The 17,139-nt window shown below is 36.5% G+C and overlaps 1 protein-coding gene across 2 annotated transcripts in view; it reads right to left on the bottom strand.

Annotated features, from left to right (window-relative positions):
* USH2A (usherin) overlaps positions 1-17,139 on the bottom strand; it is a 763,828-nt gene that overhangs the window by 260,287 nt on the left and 486,402 nt on the right. For both annotated transcript variants that reach the window (XM_032289234.1, XM_032289233.1), the window contains exons 38-39: positions 10,724-10,874; positions 9,912-10,054 (exon numbers count right to left, since the gene is read on the bottom strand). In XM_032289234.1, coding sequence (XP_032145125.1) covers positions 9,912-10,054; positions 10,724-10,874 — 294 coding nt within the window. The remainder of the gene's footprint in view (positions 1-9,911; positions 10,055-10,723; positions 10,875-17,139) is intronic.

A 17,139-nucleotide genomic window follows, 5' to 3' on the forward strand; every position in this document is an offset into this window, starting at 1 on the left:
CCCCCAGCAATCTTTTTTTTTTTTTTCTTTTTTTTTTTTATAGTTTCATTTTTTTTTTTTTTATAGCAAGGGGAGAAATGCCAGATGTAGGTTTTGGGGTACATGTGAAGAACATGCAAAATTGTTGCATAGGAACACACGTGGCAGTGTGATTTGCTGCCTTCCTCCCCATCACCTACATCTGGCATTTCTCCCCTTGCTATCTCTCCCCAGCTCCCCACCCCCCACCGTCCCTCCCCTATTTCCCCCCAACTGACCCCAGTGTGTAGTGCTCCCCTCCCTGTGTTGATATGGATCACATTTTCCGTTTTAGTCTCTTGTTAGCTTTCATTTTAAAGCTTTCTTAAAACCACTATAATATTTGTTACTTTTGCTCTCTGGTATAGAGTAGCAGTAGCAATTATTATATCAAAATGGGGATATAGCTCCTTTCTTATTTATACTTGTCATCTAGATTTGGCTATTTCCCAGAGAAAAGCAGGTACAAGTCTTGTAAGAGATCAATGTTGTTTTGAAATCTAAAAAAATCCCAAATCCCCTGAGATTGGGTTTCGTAAAATCAATGGTGGAGATTCAAGTCTTTAATGTCTAACCTTATCTCACCCTCTCTGCCCCAAAGAGAGGAATATACACTTAAAAATCAGAATATTTTTTATTAGGGTTTTCATCTGGGTCTTGCATAATTATTCTTCATATGTGAACTATCAAACTGTGAGCTTCTTTAGGGAAAAGAAACAACAATGATGCAGTTTGTTCTCTGTGATGAGGGGGATAAGGCTTTTATTTCTCCTGAATATGATGATAGCATTATGGGTGAACCATCCATGATAATGAGATGAACTTGCACTTCAAACCCCCACAGAACACAGCCTGTTCTTAAAGATGATCTCTTATCTTGGGGAATAAGAGATGTTCAATTTCAATTTCATGATTTTTTCCCCCCTTAAAAGCCAGCATACATTTTATTAGCTTCCCGCTCTGGCTGAGCAGATTCTCTGCTCTTGTTGCAGACGGGTCCTTTAACTTGTGTGATTCTGGAGAGGAAGCTGAAAGCAGCTTAATTAGCTCCTTTGGCTAGGGAAGTGTTAAAACCTGACTCTTGGCACTCTTTCAATTTAGTGCTTTAAAATGATAAGCCGAATCATCTAATTCTATATACAAATCAACTGGCCTGCAACTGCATGGTCGAAAGGGTCACCACAATTATGTAAAACATGAGTAATAACTATAATTGGGGTAGTTTGCTAATACAATAAAAAGCTCTGAACATGAGAAAAGTTATGCTTACAGCAGTAGCTATCACTTTCTAAAGTAAGAATTCATGGATGAAATGACATGAAAAAGATGGTTATAAAATTTTAATGGAATGATAAAAGGCAAAAGTCAGCCTCTCAGCTGAATTCTTAAAATCCCTATATATCACAATCAGCTCCTTAACTGTAAAATCAATGTGGAGTATAACATGTTGTCAATGCGGCTGTCACTGGAGGGGAGACTGGGAGTATAGCAGGCACACAGCTCAGCTGGCTGGTGATGAAAATACAACCGTACAGCGCTCTCCGTGGGTGTAATTGTTTAGAGAACTCCCTCCTGGAGCTGTGAACAGGAGCATCCCTTTCTGTCCAGATCACAGATTCATATTTCAAACCATTTCATGACAACATTAATAATGGAAAGTAGTTTCATTTTGGCAAATGAAATTATCTTTTATGGGAAACTATTTTGCCTATCAGCTTCAAAAGTTCAGCCCCAGCCTAAAATAGAGTAATAAAATTGTTAACAGAGGAGTCTGCTTATTTAGTTTTATATTCAGGTGTGTATATTGGAAGGGGTGTGTGTTTGTGCACACTTGTGTGTATTTTATGCATGTGTCTGAATACCCAGTTCGAATGACTCACAACTTGAGTGTGTTTATAACTTTCAGTGGTTTTGTGTGTCTTCTCCACTTGTTTGCTATTAGAGTTACCTACGATTGATCAGTTTTCTTGTTACATTCTCATTGCTCCCCTGAAGCAACATTTTACCATTCTAATTAAAGCCTCAGCTTAAAAACTCTTTTCGGTAATATTAACTCCATAAATGAGTATCCCCTAAATTTACCAGTGAATTAAAAATCAAGGTGGCATATATATGGATGTATAATTATATAAAGCAATATATTGTGTGCTAATTGTTCATGTAGGCTTTTCTTATTCACTACTGAAATGTTAACAGAAGAATAATGGATTCTATCCTGTCTTTAATCATGAATTCTCTTATCGATTTATTATTTATACCCCAACTACTTCCCAAAAGAATTTTTGACAGCTCATAATAAAAGATCCAAATGTAAGAGGAGCAATAAAATAAAGAAATATTATTAATCTTGGTGATAATAAAGAGGGTACAACAGTTATTTCTCAAAACAAAAATTAAGAATGGGCACTGCAGTTTTGCAGAGAAATGAACTATCAGCCTCTTGATGCTGACAAAAAAAAAGAAATGGGCTGTGTAACATAGGCACCATTATCTAATGAAAGGAATCATGAAGGCTAAAAGGCCGTTGGAATCGAGAGGACATTATTTGACAATTTGCAAATAGGAGAACCAATATTCGGGAATATTTTTCTCTATTTCTCCTGTTATCAGGAGAGTATTGTTTAGAAAGAATGTTTCAACTTCTAGAACTTGGGCATATTGTGAGGTGAATAGCAGTGGATGCGTCTGTGATAATTTGGCGCAGAAAATAAAATGCATTGATGTGAGAATTCATGAAGTCAGGAAAATGTCCTAAAAAACCTAAAGGCCATCACATTCACTCCTTATATTATTCGGGCAAAACTTTCTCTGACCTTTTCCAAATATAGCAAATCAACTCTGTTTACAGGGATGTTACCAAAATGAGGAAGATAATAAGCTTAAATGAATCGATGTATTATTTTAGCCTTACGGAGTATTCTTTTACAGGCAGCTGCTATATAAAACGCTATAGAAAATGATTATGGTAAACATCCATCTTTTTGTTAATAACTAGCAGTTTTTAGATACCTGACTCTCCAAGAATTTAAGATTTGAGACTTAAAACTAAGCTCATGCCATTAAATATCAACCTGTGGCACTAGGTTTGAATCATCTCATACAGTCCACTGAGAGTTTTCAAATATCGACAATTTAACTTTTCCAAAGCTAAAGAACAAGAATAGTTTTCTAAAATAGTGAAAGGCCAGCAGATAGCATTTCTGGATAATGAGAGGATATACTGTTCTGTTAAAGTGTCCTGCATATAATACAAGCTCAATAAAATTTAAGTAGTAATTATAAGGTAGCTATAAAATTTTGTTTATCAATTTCTTAAAGTAAACATAAAACACGATTTTTCATTACTTTAACCTGCATTATTGAGCTGTAAGAAACACAGTTATTACAAACACCTTATATTTGGAAGAGCAGCATACTTTTAGTGCCCAGAGAAGATTCAAGAGCTCAAGCGGGAAACGGAGGCAAGGTGGATAGAATTTTTGATAAGTTCCTTTTGATCTTACACTATAAAATTAAAATATAAAAATAATCACAAATATTTGCATTTGTTAACTGTGAAACATCAGGAATTTGTGGAGAAAATCGATGCAACAGACAACAAAATATGTAGTGACAAACATGCAGAACCATTTTTCTCTCAAAATCAGCAGATTAGAAATGTCATTTTTGATCATGGGTCTTCTGTTCTATGCAAAATTGACACCTGAATTACCGTTTGAAAGGATAAACATGTCAGCAATCAGCGGTTAATACTTAAAGCAATTGGAAAAATATCTGGAGTGGAGAAAGCAAAATAATTGTGTAGCACTACTGAAACTTGTATTTCCTCTTCCTTCATTCATTAAAATGTACTCACATAAATATGTTCCACCCTCATTTAAAAATATTCCTATTTTCCTCTTGCTGCATAGAATGCTCTTAAGGATGCAAGTGAAACTTTAAATTCTAAAATGCACTAAGCATAAAATTTTGGCACGCAATATTCATTTTAAGAGTTCAGTTCAGTCCTCTGAAGGGTACACATGCACTTAAATGATTCGGAAGTCTTACTCTAGAATTATCTTAATCAATTTATCAAATTTTATGCCATATGTTTCCTTCCTCTTCTGTTACACAGCCTAAGAGTATTTTACTCTTATTACAGGTTGTGAAAATAAAAACGGGAAAAATTGTTTTGTTTTAGAATTTTTTTTTTGAGATGGAGTTTCAACTTACCCAGGCTGGAGTGCAATGGTGCAATCTTGGCACACCGCAGCCTCTGCCTCCTGGGTTCAAGGGACTCTCCTGCCTCAGCCTCCTGAGTAGCTGGGGTTACAGGCATAAGCCACCATGCCTGGCTAATTATTATTTATTTATTTATTTATTTTGTATTTTTAGTAGAGACGAGGTTTCTCCACATTGGTCAGGCTGGTCTTGAACTCCCAACCTCAGGTGATCCACCTGCCTCCTCAGCCTCCCAAAGTGCTGGGATTACAGGTGTGAGCCACCACGCCCGGCCCTGTTTTAAAATTCTTTCTACGTATCCCTCCCGTTCATTCTGAATAGCACATAGTTTGGGGCTGGCAGAAGCCTCTCTAACTAGAACATTTGTTAACCTAGCCTAGACAGCAGCCAATGCTGAATCAGAGGGATAGCCAACAGCTTGCCTATCACCGAGACAAAAAAAAGATGATCATTTTTGGAATGCCTCTCTCTTACATTCACCTCTTGTCCCCACTCTCCCTGCCTCATATTCAGAGGCTGGAACGACTGACAGGACAACCTGAGAGTCCCTCTCCAGGTCTCATGTGTCAGTGGACATCTCGGATGGCAATTGCTTTCCAGCCTTATCCTGAACCAATGGAGATGGTGTAAATTGAACTTTGATAATAGAGTGCACTCCAAACATAAATTGTTTCCAATTTCCTCTCCTAATCTTCTCTGGGCAGGCTTCCCTGGCCCTCATATTGAGGGGCCATGTGCTTCCTCTGGGCTTGCTCTCATGGACAACTTAGCTCTCTCATTCTATGGTTTGACTGTGTGTGTTCCTTGCCAGACAGTGGAAATCTCAAGGGAAACACAATGTCTTATCCATCCTTGCAACTTTCATATCTCTTTCAGTTCCTGGTACATAGTAGGTACCCAGTAAATATTTGCTTGAGTTTTTGTGGATTTATTTCAGTCAAATTATGTTTTTAATCAGTATTCTGAGTAACAATTCTGGGGCATCTACTCATATATATAAGACCCTCCACCAGACACTGGTGATACAAAGACAGTTGAGACAGATCCCTAGGTCCTGAGACATTACAATTCAGAAGGACATATTGATGATGCACTAGTAAACACAAAGCAAATTTCTAAGGGAGCAACGAAAAGAGACAACTTCACAGAGGAAGTGACACTTGAGCTGGGGCTTGATGAATGAGAATTATGTCAAGAAACAGAAGAGGAAGAAGCACGTTCTGTTACATCTAGATTTCAACTGACATTACATTGCCTTTCTGTCTTACTCCAGAAGAACCTCTGTTCCTTTGTAAATTATTATGAGTATCTAAAAGATGGGTGAAGGCTGCAGAGGGGAAAAGTAAAGCAGGACCCAGGTATAATTTCCTTCATTGCCCCTTCCTTTCTTTACAGTGCAATTATAAATGTGAAAAAACAACGAGATGTAATGCAATGAGCAAATATAGTATGGCAATGATACAGTCTTGTGTCACCTAACGACAGGAATACGTTCTGAGAGATGCACTATTAGGTGATTTCATTGTTGTACAAACATCCCAGAGTGTTCGTACACAAACCTAGATGGTACAGCCTGTTACACACCTCGTTTGTAGGTTATAGCCTGTTGCTCCTAGGCTACAAACCTGTACATCATGTTACTGTACTGAATACTGTAGGCAACTGTAACACAAAGATAAGTGTGTACCTAAACATAGAAAAGGTACAGTAGAAATATGATATCATAATCTTATGAGTCCACTATCATATATGTGGTTCATCATTAACTGAAATATTATGCAGCATATAACCACACTTAAAATATCGTGTCATCAAAATATGAACACATGAAAAGTTGTCTAAGTAAACCTACAGAATAAACTTTGAATTCCACAGATTTTATGCAGTAATGTCTCTTAGATTAGTGGTTAAAAATGATAAATGTGGAATTTTAAACTACAAATTTGGAAATGATCAAAAATTTTAAATATAAGCCAACTAAATAGTTTAAATCTAGAGCGAATTCAAGTTAGGGGTTTTTTTTGGAGGCAGAGAAGTGATTTTTAGAAAATAATTTCAATTTCATTAGTTGATCTGATTGCTTTGTATATCATATATGTTTGTCATTAAAATTAATGAAATGACTAGATATTCCATATTTCAATCTTCTTTCCTGGGAAATCTTAAGAGAAACAGATTGTCTGACTTTTTCGGACCAGGGAATCCACATTTTTAAGAAAAAGTAGATTATTTCATAGTTTACACAGGTGGGATTTCAGTAGGCAAAAGCGTACATCCACATTTAAGCTGAAGTTTTAAGAAACTCGCCCTCCCTGCCAAGTCCAATCTCTACATTTATATGCCATACAGAAAACAATTGCACACATACAAGAGAGAAAGAACAATAATATAATTAGGAGTCATGGTTATCTCTGGTTTAAAGATACCAACATTTTCAGCCGTTAGGCAAGTGCCTTTATTTTATTAAATACATGCTCCCAAGTCTAACATAATCTTAGGACATTTTTGCAAGCTGTGGACATGCCAGGTGCATGGACTGCCAGCAGCACATTTAAAGTATAATGTGTTGTTTGTATTTATCTGGTTGCAAACAGTTAAACACTACACTGACCAAATTGGGTGGAACAAACATCTTCTATTAACACACATTTAACAGGATTTAAAATATTCATAGGAAATGTGCATTATTATTATTTGGCATCAGCACGCCAGATTTTTAAAAATGCATGGAACTGGATATTGGTGGCACACTGGTGTAAGTGACAAATTATTTGAAAAAAAATCTATTAAAATTCTTCTCATCCTGTTTCTCTGTCCATGATAACTTCTCTGCACCCACTCACTTGCTTCTCTGGCTGTAGCTCACTGTCTGCCTAGGTTTCTCTTGGTGGTTTCACCAGTGTCACAGGCTTGAAAATCACTGTCTTAAAAGATCACACTAAAAATATTGCCACTGGTGACCCATTTCGGCACTGGGAAGTTTTGAGGCTGTGGCTGATACAGAAAGGTGCCTGTTAATGGTATGAAATTTAAATGTGGGCATGAGGTGACTTCTCTGTTTCATTGTATAAGACAATATGTGAAATTTCTACATTGAATATTGCACTTTGGGCTGGGTGTGATGGCTCATGCCTGTAATCCTAGCACTTTGGGAGGCTGAGAGGGGCGGATCATCTGAGGTCAGGAGCTCGAGACCAGTCTGGCCAACATGGTGAAACCCCATCGCTACTAAAAATATAAAAAATTTAGCTGGCCATGGTGGTGGGTGCCTATAATCCCAGCTACTTGGGAGACTGAGGCAGGAGAATTGCTTAAACCCAGGAGAAGAGCATGCAGTGAGCCGACAGTGCCACTGCGCTCCAGCCTGGGTGACAGAGTGAGACTCCCTTTCCAAAAAAAAAAAAGAGAAAGAAAAGAAAATTGCACTTTGGTGAGAGTGAGGTGATGGTCAGGATCAGGTATGAAGTGTGATTCTGGCATGGAACAGTCAGCATGGATGGTTTTATAAGCAATGCTTTGTAGCCTTGACAGAAAAACTGCTTGTGCCCAATGCCAATCACTCAGTCTTTGTCAACTTAATTGCACATCCTTTCACAGATGGCATCCATCTCTACTGACATCCAAAATATACAATACCCTGTCACCATGTCTCAGGGGTGAGTATTCACTGCTAACATAATCTGCAGGCACACATGGCCTCCTTCTAGTTCTTTGCTAAGTATGCGACTTCACAGTGTACCTACAAAGCAGAGGAAGGGTTAATTCATTTCAGGGAATGGATTTAAACAAAACTGATGGTTATGAGTTCATACCTGCTATTTATCTAAGCATTACTAATTCTTACTTAAGGAAAATGAAAGATTAATACCACTGATTTCAAACTCAAGCTGTAAATATTACAACAATGGTAGGGTCTCTGCGTATGAAAATTCTAACCATGTACGGTCTATAAGACTTGTTTTGTAGTAAAAAGAGACCAAAGGTAAGTTTGCTCAACAAAGGATACTATGCTAATTGGTATTTTATAATATTTTGGACTTTGCTTATTTATGTGCTACGTCCCTGCCTATATACAGCAGGTCATGGCCCTCATTCAATAAGAATTGTGGGCAGATTACCACTGAGGAAATTTGAGTGTTGCCCTTTCTCTAGGGGAACAGAAAATGCTGTACCAAAAAAAAAGAAAATGCTTTCTCCTTTCTTCCAAGCATTTTTCCTGGCATTCTATTGAGCCTGAATAATTATTTTTGGTTAATCTTTATTTAGTGCCATTAAGCATGATGCTATATATAAGGGGATTACAAATCTATCTTCAGCTGTTTTAAATGTTTCTTAAAAAAATCTATTTTAAGTGTGAATTCCTCAGTCCATAAATCTGAATACAACTGGTGACCATGGCATCCAGATTCTCCAGAGTGCATGCAATGTTCCTCCTCAAAGGTGGTGTATTAAAGCTTTCTGGACTTTGGGTGCCGTTTATTGGACTGTGCTGATAATTTACTAAATGATACCCCTGAGAACAAAAATGCTGAGTGTGCCCTTGCAAAGTACCTAACTTGCTCCCAGGGAGTAATTATGAATTGGAAGAAATGGATTAAGTATTAAACATTATAGCTTATAATGGTGGGTTTTTTTTTTGTAAAAATAAAGTCAACTTTAAACAAGACAGATTGTACTGATTCTGTCTCATTTGATGTATTATCCTCACGAAAATAATACAATTAAAGGTATTATAGAAATAAAACTATACATTTAAATAAACTATTGATATTATTGCAAATACCATATCTTTGTGTTAATATCTAGGCTTTTGAAAGTCATTTATGTTCTCACTGGATATAGAGCCAGCATGGCAATGGGCCAACAGAGAACATCTCCTAAGATGGCTGTGATTAAAAGACTTGACAAGATTAACTCAAAAACCTAATTGTTCAAAGATACAATGTCCTTATTCACTCTGTGTAGCTTGATTTAATTTCTAACTTTTCTTTAAAAACCCCTATACTTTCATATGTATGCCTTTATAGAGGTAATTTGCATAAAACTAAATGTTATAGTCATGTATTTGTTCCCAAATACAATCTAGGAAATATATTCAAGAATAACTGTTTAGTGAACAACTAGAAAATTCTCTTTATTGGTTGAATAAGGGAATCTCAATCCACCCTTTATAGTACACTATTATCAGATTATACCTCTCTATGCTGGGGGCTGTCTTTAGGGTATGGGTAAAAGCAGGAAAATGAAACCTGTTTCCAGGAACGAGTATATGTAAGCAGCCTCATTAATAAGGTCCATATTTCATTTTCTTCTGCCTGCTAGAATTCCTCCGAAAGAGAGAACTTCAGTCATAGGGCAGAAGATGACAACCTTTCTCTTTCAGGGCACTGAGGTGTACCCTGAAGGATAGAATGGGGCCATATCATAATTTATAGTGAATTACTTTGTCCTGTCTGTAGACCTAACCCTCCAGCCCCCCAAGACCACATTACTTTTTTTTTCTGGAAAGACTGATCACCTTTGCCCCCTCTCCTGCCCTAGAAAAGATTATTGTCGCTAAACGACAAGTAAATAGGGGAGGCTCATCTCTTTGCTTTGGAAAATATTGAAGACATTTTAAACTCCCTAATGTAGAAGACATTTGGCTATGTATTGTTCAGACCACTTACTGTCCTCTGCAGTCATGAATGGAATCCAAGAACTATGTGCACTGCCAAATCCATTGGAGGCAACCAACCGAAACATATACTCTGTGTACGGTTGGAGATCTCTCACTTCATAGCTTAACGATGCAGAAGGATTGGAAAATAACCTATATGGGAAAGAAATGTGAATTAGGAAGTTTTAGACATTCAAAGAAATACAAGGAAGTAAATTTTTTACTACAAAAAAAATTTTAGAGAATGTCAACATACATTTAAGTACTGTAATTTTCTGCCATCAAATGAGATCGCTTTTAAAATAAGTGGCCGTTTGGTTGAGAGTTTGTAATCTTGTATTTATACGCAATGTAAATCCTAGCAGTGTTGAGACTGCCATGTGGAATTGTAGAATAGGTATTATAATTTGTTAGCAACAGTTCAGACATCATTTTGTTAGTTTCATTGCTTTATGAAACACAAGTGCTCATGAAAAGTTTCAGTGGGAATAAATCTTACTTTAAATGCTACATAAATAATAGATATTTCTGAAAAGCAAATAATTATCCTCTAAGTTGTTTGCCTGTTTTTTGTTTTTTTGAACTTTCAAAAGGTGAGGGATGCAGCAAACTACCATAGCATGTGCATACCTATGTAACAAACCTGCATGTTCTTCACATGTACCCCAGAACTTAAAGTCTAATAATAAAATAAATAAATAAAATAAAAAATAAAAGGTAACTATATTTTTTGCAAATGAGAACCGACCTACTCTTCAAAAATGTTATGTCTATATTGTTTAACCCATCTGATAGATAGGATGGATGAAGTAGAATGCTCACTCTAGAAATCCATGGGTGGAGTCGCCAGGCCTCATCTGGAGTTGGTATCTGGGAGAGCCAGGAGCGTTATTACGAGCTGGTGTAGACCAGACAACCTGAAGACTGGTTGGAGTGGCAGATGAAAGCCTGGGAGGCAGCACGCCATCTGGAGCTGTCGAAAAACACAGATGAATTAGAGCAGAGAAAACTGTGGAGAACATATGCTGGATGGAATCGAAATGCTCCATATACTGGAAAAACTGTTCCTCAGGATCAACAACAATGTTAAACATGGTCCATTTAATTTAACATTTTCATTCCTGAACTCCTGTACTTCCTTATTGTTCATTTCAACACAATTACATTAGTATTTCAGTCTTAAAAGCCAGCCCCCAAACAGCAAAACAAATGAATATGCTGCACATTCCCACCTGTACTTCTGTTTGTCTAACTGAAAACATGGAGGGAATTTAGTGAAGCAAATAGTAAAGTACCTTTTAAATTTAACTCTTTGTTCAACAGACCAAGCAATTGAACACCAAAGCAGTCCAGATCTCATATTCTTCCCATTTATATCATCCATTGCTGCCTTAATCACGCTACTACATATGAACACAATGGCTTTTTTTGTTTTTGTTTTTTCTTTTGGAGGATGGGAAGTTTGCTAAAATTGTATTTTTCTGGAATGATAAATAAACATGAGTGGCTGAATATAGCATATTCCAGCCTTAATGCTTACCCATGAAAATGTAAAAAAGTAAACACTTTTCCCTGTGTGTTTTATACGGTTACTTCTTCTCACAGTTATCCTTCCTCCTGCCCTTATTCAATTTTGCAGGTTGAAGCATGCACACCAGTTTTTCTAGTCTAGTTGAATCTCCAACAGATCTGTTCTGATTTCAACATACCTGCTTGGTACAACCTACCAGGGAAATCTACTTGAATGGTTCTAGAAGGCCTAATAGGAATGTGTAAAACTAAAGCCTATTCTACTAAAAAAATTGATGACTCTGGTTATTTAACTAATTTTTCCAACAGGTATATTTCAAATTTGTTCTAAATCACATCAATTTGCTCCAAAGCTATTCAGAAACTTGAAAGTAAATTAAGCACAACTCTGTGCCTGTAGGAAAATGGCCAAATGACTCTGAACCTATTATTTTCTAATCTTTAAAATAGGTATAACACTTTCCTTTATAGAATTGTTGTGAAGTTCAGAAAGCATGTAAATAAAGTAACTGATTTTAGGCCCTGGTAATTATTAGTTGTTAACTATTACTACTATTATTACATTGGACTGTCCTGAACTTTCTTTAGCATAATTTCATTGCTAGTATGACATAATTTGTTGGGAACATTCTGATTATTCTAGTATAGGTTCCTAATGACCACGGATTACCAGAGGCCATTGGTGAAGAAGGAGAAGTAATCAAAATAATGAGAACAAATGAAATATCAGGGTCCATTTTCACTTTATTTTATACATAATCTTGTACAGAGTGTCAATTTTGTGTACTCTCCAATTCAGAAGAACCTGCCTGTGAACAATGAGGCTAATGAATGGGCAGTGATGAGAATAGAATAATTAGATTACATGCTTCAACAATCTGTTGTAATGAGTTTGAGCTCATTAATAATTCCTTCATTTGTTCAATAAACATTTATTGAGGCTCCACTCTGTGCTAAGCAGTACTCTTCATGTGGAAGGAGAACAGCACTGAATAAAATAGACACTACCCCTGCCCCTAGGTAGCTTACATTCAAGTGGAGGGAGCAGGTATTAAACAAGTGAATACTGTGTATACAATAATACCAGGTGGCCATAAGTGCTTTCCAGAAAAATGAAGCAGGGTAAGGAATGAGAAGGAGAAAATAATTGTGCAGTTTTAGTTACAGGTAACCACTTGAATTAGATGGGAAGATTATAAGAAGAAAATGCAATTCAGAAATATTTGAACAGATACTCCACTGATATGAGGGAGGTAGCCAACCAAATGTCTGGAGGAAGAACAATCCAGCCAGAGACAGCAGTACATTCAAAGCCGGTAAGGAGGAAAACATTCTGGTTGTGTATAAGGAACAGTAAGAAGGTCAGTGTGGCTAACTCGGACGTAAGAGGAGAGGGAAATAAAAAGTCTTCAGTAAATGATATGAAATAATTCTTTCAATCCGTAAAAGTGTGGCATGGCTAGAAAGTGCAATAAGATTGCTGTCCAGGACCAACTACCCACTTCTTAACTTCACATTTTGGTTCAAAGGCCATTCACTGCTAAAGGCTTAGTAACTGATGTTTTATCTATGAACACAAGTAGTTTTAAACAATCATGATTTCTTATTTGATATATATTCTTTAATTTATTTATAATAAGTGCACAGATAGAAAAAAGTACACTGTAAAAACAGGCAAAAAGTAAAGTGGAAATTGCGTACAATGTATAACACATAAAATCGTGTCTCTCATTTGATTATTTTTCTCTAATTTTCCTACATCAAGGAGAATAATGTAATTGAAAATCCAAATTCTGAATTTCAAGTCATTAACCCTGAAAAAATTAGTTTTTAATATGCACACAAAAAATCCCTTATGTGTTAAAAACTACATTACCTTTCTATTAAGAAAGCAGGAAGAAATGCCCCAAAGTAGGCTTCATAATGATAATAAAGTGTCACGAATTCTCTTCTGAGTAATAACAAAACAATATGCTCCATTAAATTGGTACACTTTGAATATATTAAATTGCAAAATATTTCCAAACAGAATGGTCACCTTAAATTATTTATATATGACGACTCATTCTGTATGCTTCCAGTAACACTGCATTCTGGAAACCTTCCTTTCCCCTCTGTTTAACCCCTTTTATCCTAGATTTAATCCTCAGAGGCTCCTTAGCACCAAAGCAATAACTGGGAGCCAGCCATAATTCCACTGCTGGTTTCTTAACAGAAGAACCCTGTATCCATCAGCTTGATATATTGTCTCCAAGATGCTATGCTGCTCAAAAAGCTTCTCTCAAGTTTAATATGACCCTCGCGGGGCAAACACTCCAAGACAACCTCCTGAATCAACGCATCTTGTCCAGTAAATACCAATTCTACATAGCGAATGGATAAAACAGCTACCCCAATCTATAAATTCAAAGGAAGTGGGTTTTTAATAAAATTTCCAATTTGACGTGCTTCAGAAGACAAAATTCATACAAAACATTAAGCAATAAATTAAATCACAGATTAGAATAATCAACATGGTATAATCTTTTAAATATATAATTCTATTAAGCTTTAAAATGATTGGACTCTTCTCTGCCTAAAAAACAAAAGAAAACAAAAAACCAAATAGACAAATATTTACACATGTCCTAAACTCCTCTAAGAAAACAAATCAAAACAAAAAACAAATAGAAAATGACTTATTTACACATGTCCTAAACCTTTGCTCCCTACAGATTTATCAGACTCTGGGGGTGAGCTCTCAAACACAAAAACAGAGGCTTTACAAATGTAGTTGGTGACTACTAAGTCTGTGGGGACAAGAAGCAGAACGTTTTAGGGAGAATATGAAATCACTGTGCTTTCCATATGCACTGAAATGTTTCTCAGGGCGTCCTACCAACATGTTACTTTTGTGGGGTGTGTGTGTGTGTGTGTGTGTGTGTGTGGTTTTTTTGTTTTTTTTTTTTGCCTGTGTGTGTGCATTTCAAAATGGTGAAATAAAATGCTGTGTTAAAATATCAAATAAGCCTGTAATATTTTGTATCCAACTCAATTCTCTAATATAAGATATTGAATACCACTCTGCACAAGGCTCTTGTTAGAGGGCAGAATAGGTAGGAGGAGGAATAAAATAATCTACTCTATGTTTAACAGATAAGCCCTGACTCAAATAACTATACCACCAAAAAAGAATGCTCAGCACAAAAGAGGTATAAATGCTACGGGGGACTTGGAAGTTAGAAACTCACTTCCAGGGGTGCACTGGGCCTTGTCTTTCAGAGATTCCTGGCTTGCAGAGGCCCTGCCTTGGGGACACTATCAGATTGTTCATCCAGGTTAATGATGTTCTCAGCTTCATTCCAGGGCCTATGGCTCCCACCAACTTTTCCTGTGCTCATTCCATTTAGATGTGATGCTTCTTGCTGGACTCACTAGGAATCTGACAATCTGACTCTAGCCTTCCCCACATTACCCCCTCACTTCAGGGATTACATTTTTGGCATTCTCATTTAGATTTTTGTCTTAATATTGGAGAAACGGTGGCCTTTTACCTATATGCATCCTTGCTGCATTACTGAACAGCCTGGCACATATTCAAAATCCTTGGATTACACATTTCTTCATCATTTTCCGAAATAGGTACATATGAGCAAGGGTTTTAAATCCTAGTTTCCAGAATGGAAAATTAAAGTTCAGATGCATATACTGAGTCATTGAGTCATGAACAAATTGAAAACAGAAGGCAAGACTCGATTTCCAGTCACTAAACCATATGTCATTTTAAAAGATATTAATTATGAGGAATATGCAGATGTGCTAACAAATGGACAGTCAACCTTGAACACAAGGATGCACAAACAGAGCAGCATTAAATAGTAACAAGTAGGTTAAAATAGATTTCATGTTCACCAAACAGTCTCTCATCAGAGCGAACTTTTTGAAAGCATACTATGTACAAGGTTATTTAACATAATTATTTCTAATTCTCAGAGTCACACTCCAAAATTGCAGTGTTGTCTCTTTGTAGGATAGACGAAGAAGGTGAGGCTCAGAGAGAAGTTAAATATTTTATTTCAAAACGCAAAACTGATAACTGGCACACTGAGGATTCTAACAAGGGATGTTTAAGTTCAAAGGCAGTGTGCTCTTAATTTTACACCATGAAATAGACTGCTATACTAAGTGATTTATAACATAGAATAACTATTCAATATATTAAATCAATATAAAAGCAAACTGTTTACAATATTAAATAAATAAGTTTCAATAAATGTTGGATGTATTTTCTGTCCAGGTCATATTCTTAAACAGTACCTCCCCGGCCTTATTTCTTTATCACGGCAGGGACTCCCATCGTTCCACAAGGTACCACACGTAGAACTACTAGTGTGGATTTGCCACATCTCCAGAATTAGTCAACATCCACAGAAATTCCATGAAATGTAAAATAGAGATATCTTCATGTTAGTAAGAGGAAAAAGCGTATTTTAAAAACTTTGTTCTCATAGGTATGTCATGGATCTGATATTTGTCCATAGAATATTTACAAATAAAACAATAGAATCTTAAAATCAGAAGGCAGAAGGCTTAAAAGGCACAAACTTTACCCTCTCACCAAATAAGGAATTCTGGTCTAGAACATCCCAGAGAGGTGACCTGCAGGCCTCTGCTTGTTCCTAACCAGTGACAGGAAAATAGTCGCTTTGCAAGCCGTCCCATCATATGATTGAATAGTCTTTATCATTGGAAAGCTCTTTCTTATGTAGGACAAAATATTGTATCAGTTCCACAAAACTTAGGGCAAATACAACTTTTGTTTACACTGAGATCTTCTGAGTGAAATGGGGCACTCTACGTAATTGATAGGAGTGAACGCTGCAGCAGGCATAAGCTGGGACTATCTTTGGTAAGAGGTGCATGCGGTTGGTCATGCTAACAACACTGAACTCCTTAGGACCTTACCTGTAATCCCTGAGAACAAGCCTCCGCTACGATTCATGGGCTAGAACTTCAGGTATTTTTAAGCATTTGTCCTCCTTGCCACTAAATTTCCCCATTTCAGGTTACACATCTCTATCCTCTCCAACTAGTTTCCATAGACTATGTTTTCTCAACAGTTTTCTAGCCTTGTTAACTGATTTGGATGTGTAACAGTTTGAGAGTGTCTTCTTAACACTCCTTGTGCATTCTGATCACAGCCCAACACAGGAAGACACTGACTTTCCTTTCTTCAAGGAAACAGAAACTTCCTGAGTACTTCAATTTTGACCTGCATATTGGAGTTCATCAGGTTCGTTCATATTGGCTATGGGGCTGACTCAAAATGATCACATAGATAGCTAAAAAGACCAGATCAATTATTTTCTAATGTATACACAGTCTTAAAGGACTATTAAAGCAGCAAAGTAATGAAAGAGACACCATAATGACCAACACGGTGCTTTGTCTATGGAAGATCCTATTAAAAACTGGATGAATGAATGGATGAATCAATGGATGGAAACATGGATGAGTTGATGGGAGAAAGATCTGCAGGAAAAACTATTTCCCTCATGAATCGAGCAATTGTTAGGATCCAGAACATATTTTCTATTTACAAACAAATTACAAATAATTGTGAAAAGTATTTTTCAACATAAATAAGATTAACTGCATATTATCAAATTAAATCTGAAATACAAATTTAGAGCATATTCATTTTATCATTCATTTCTCTCGATGTTCTT

Source organism: Sapajus apella, unplaced genomic scaffold (assembly GCF_009761245.1).
Source record: "Sapajus apella isolate SASKATOON/1434 unplaced genomic scaffold, GSC_monkey_1.0 scaffold22, whole genome shotgun sequence".
NCBI classification, from domain to species: Eukaryota; Metazoa; Chordata; class Mammalia; order Primates; family Cebidae; genus Sapajus; species Sapajus apella.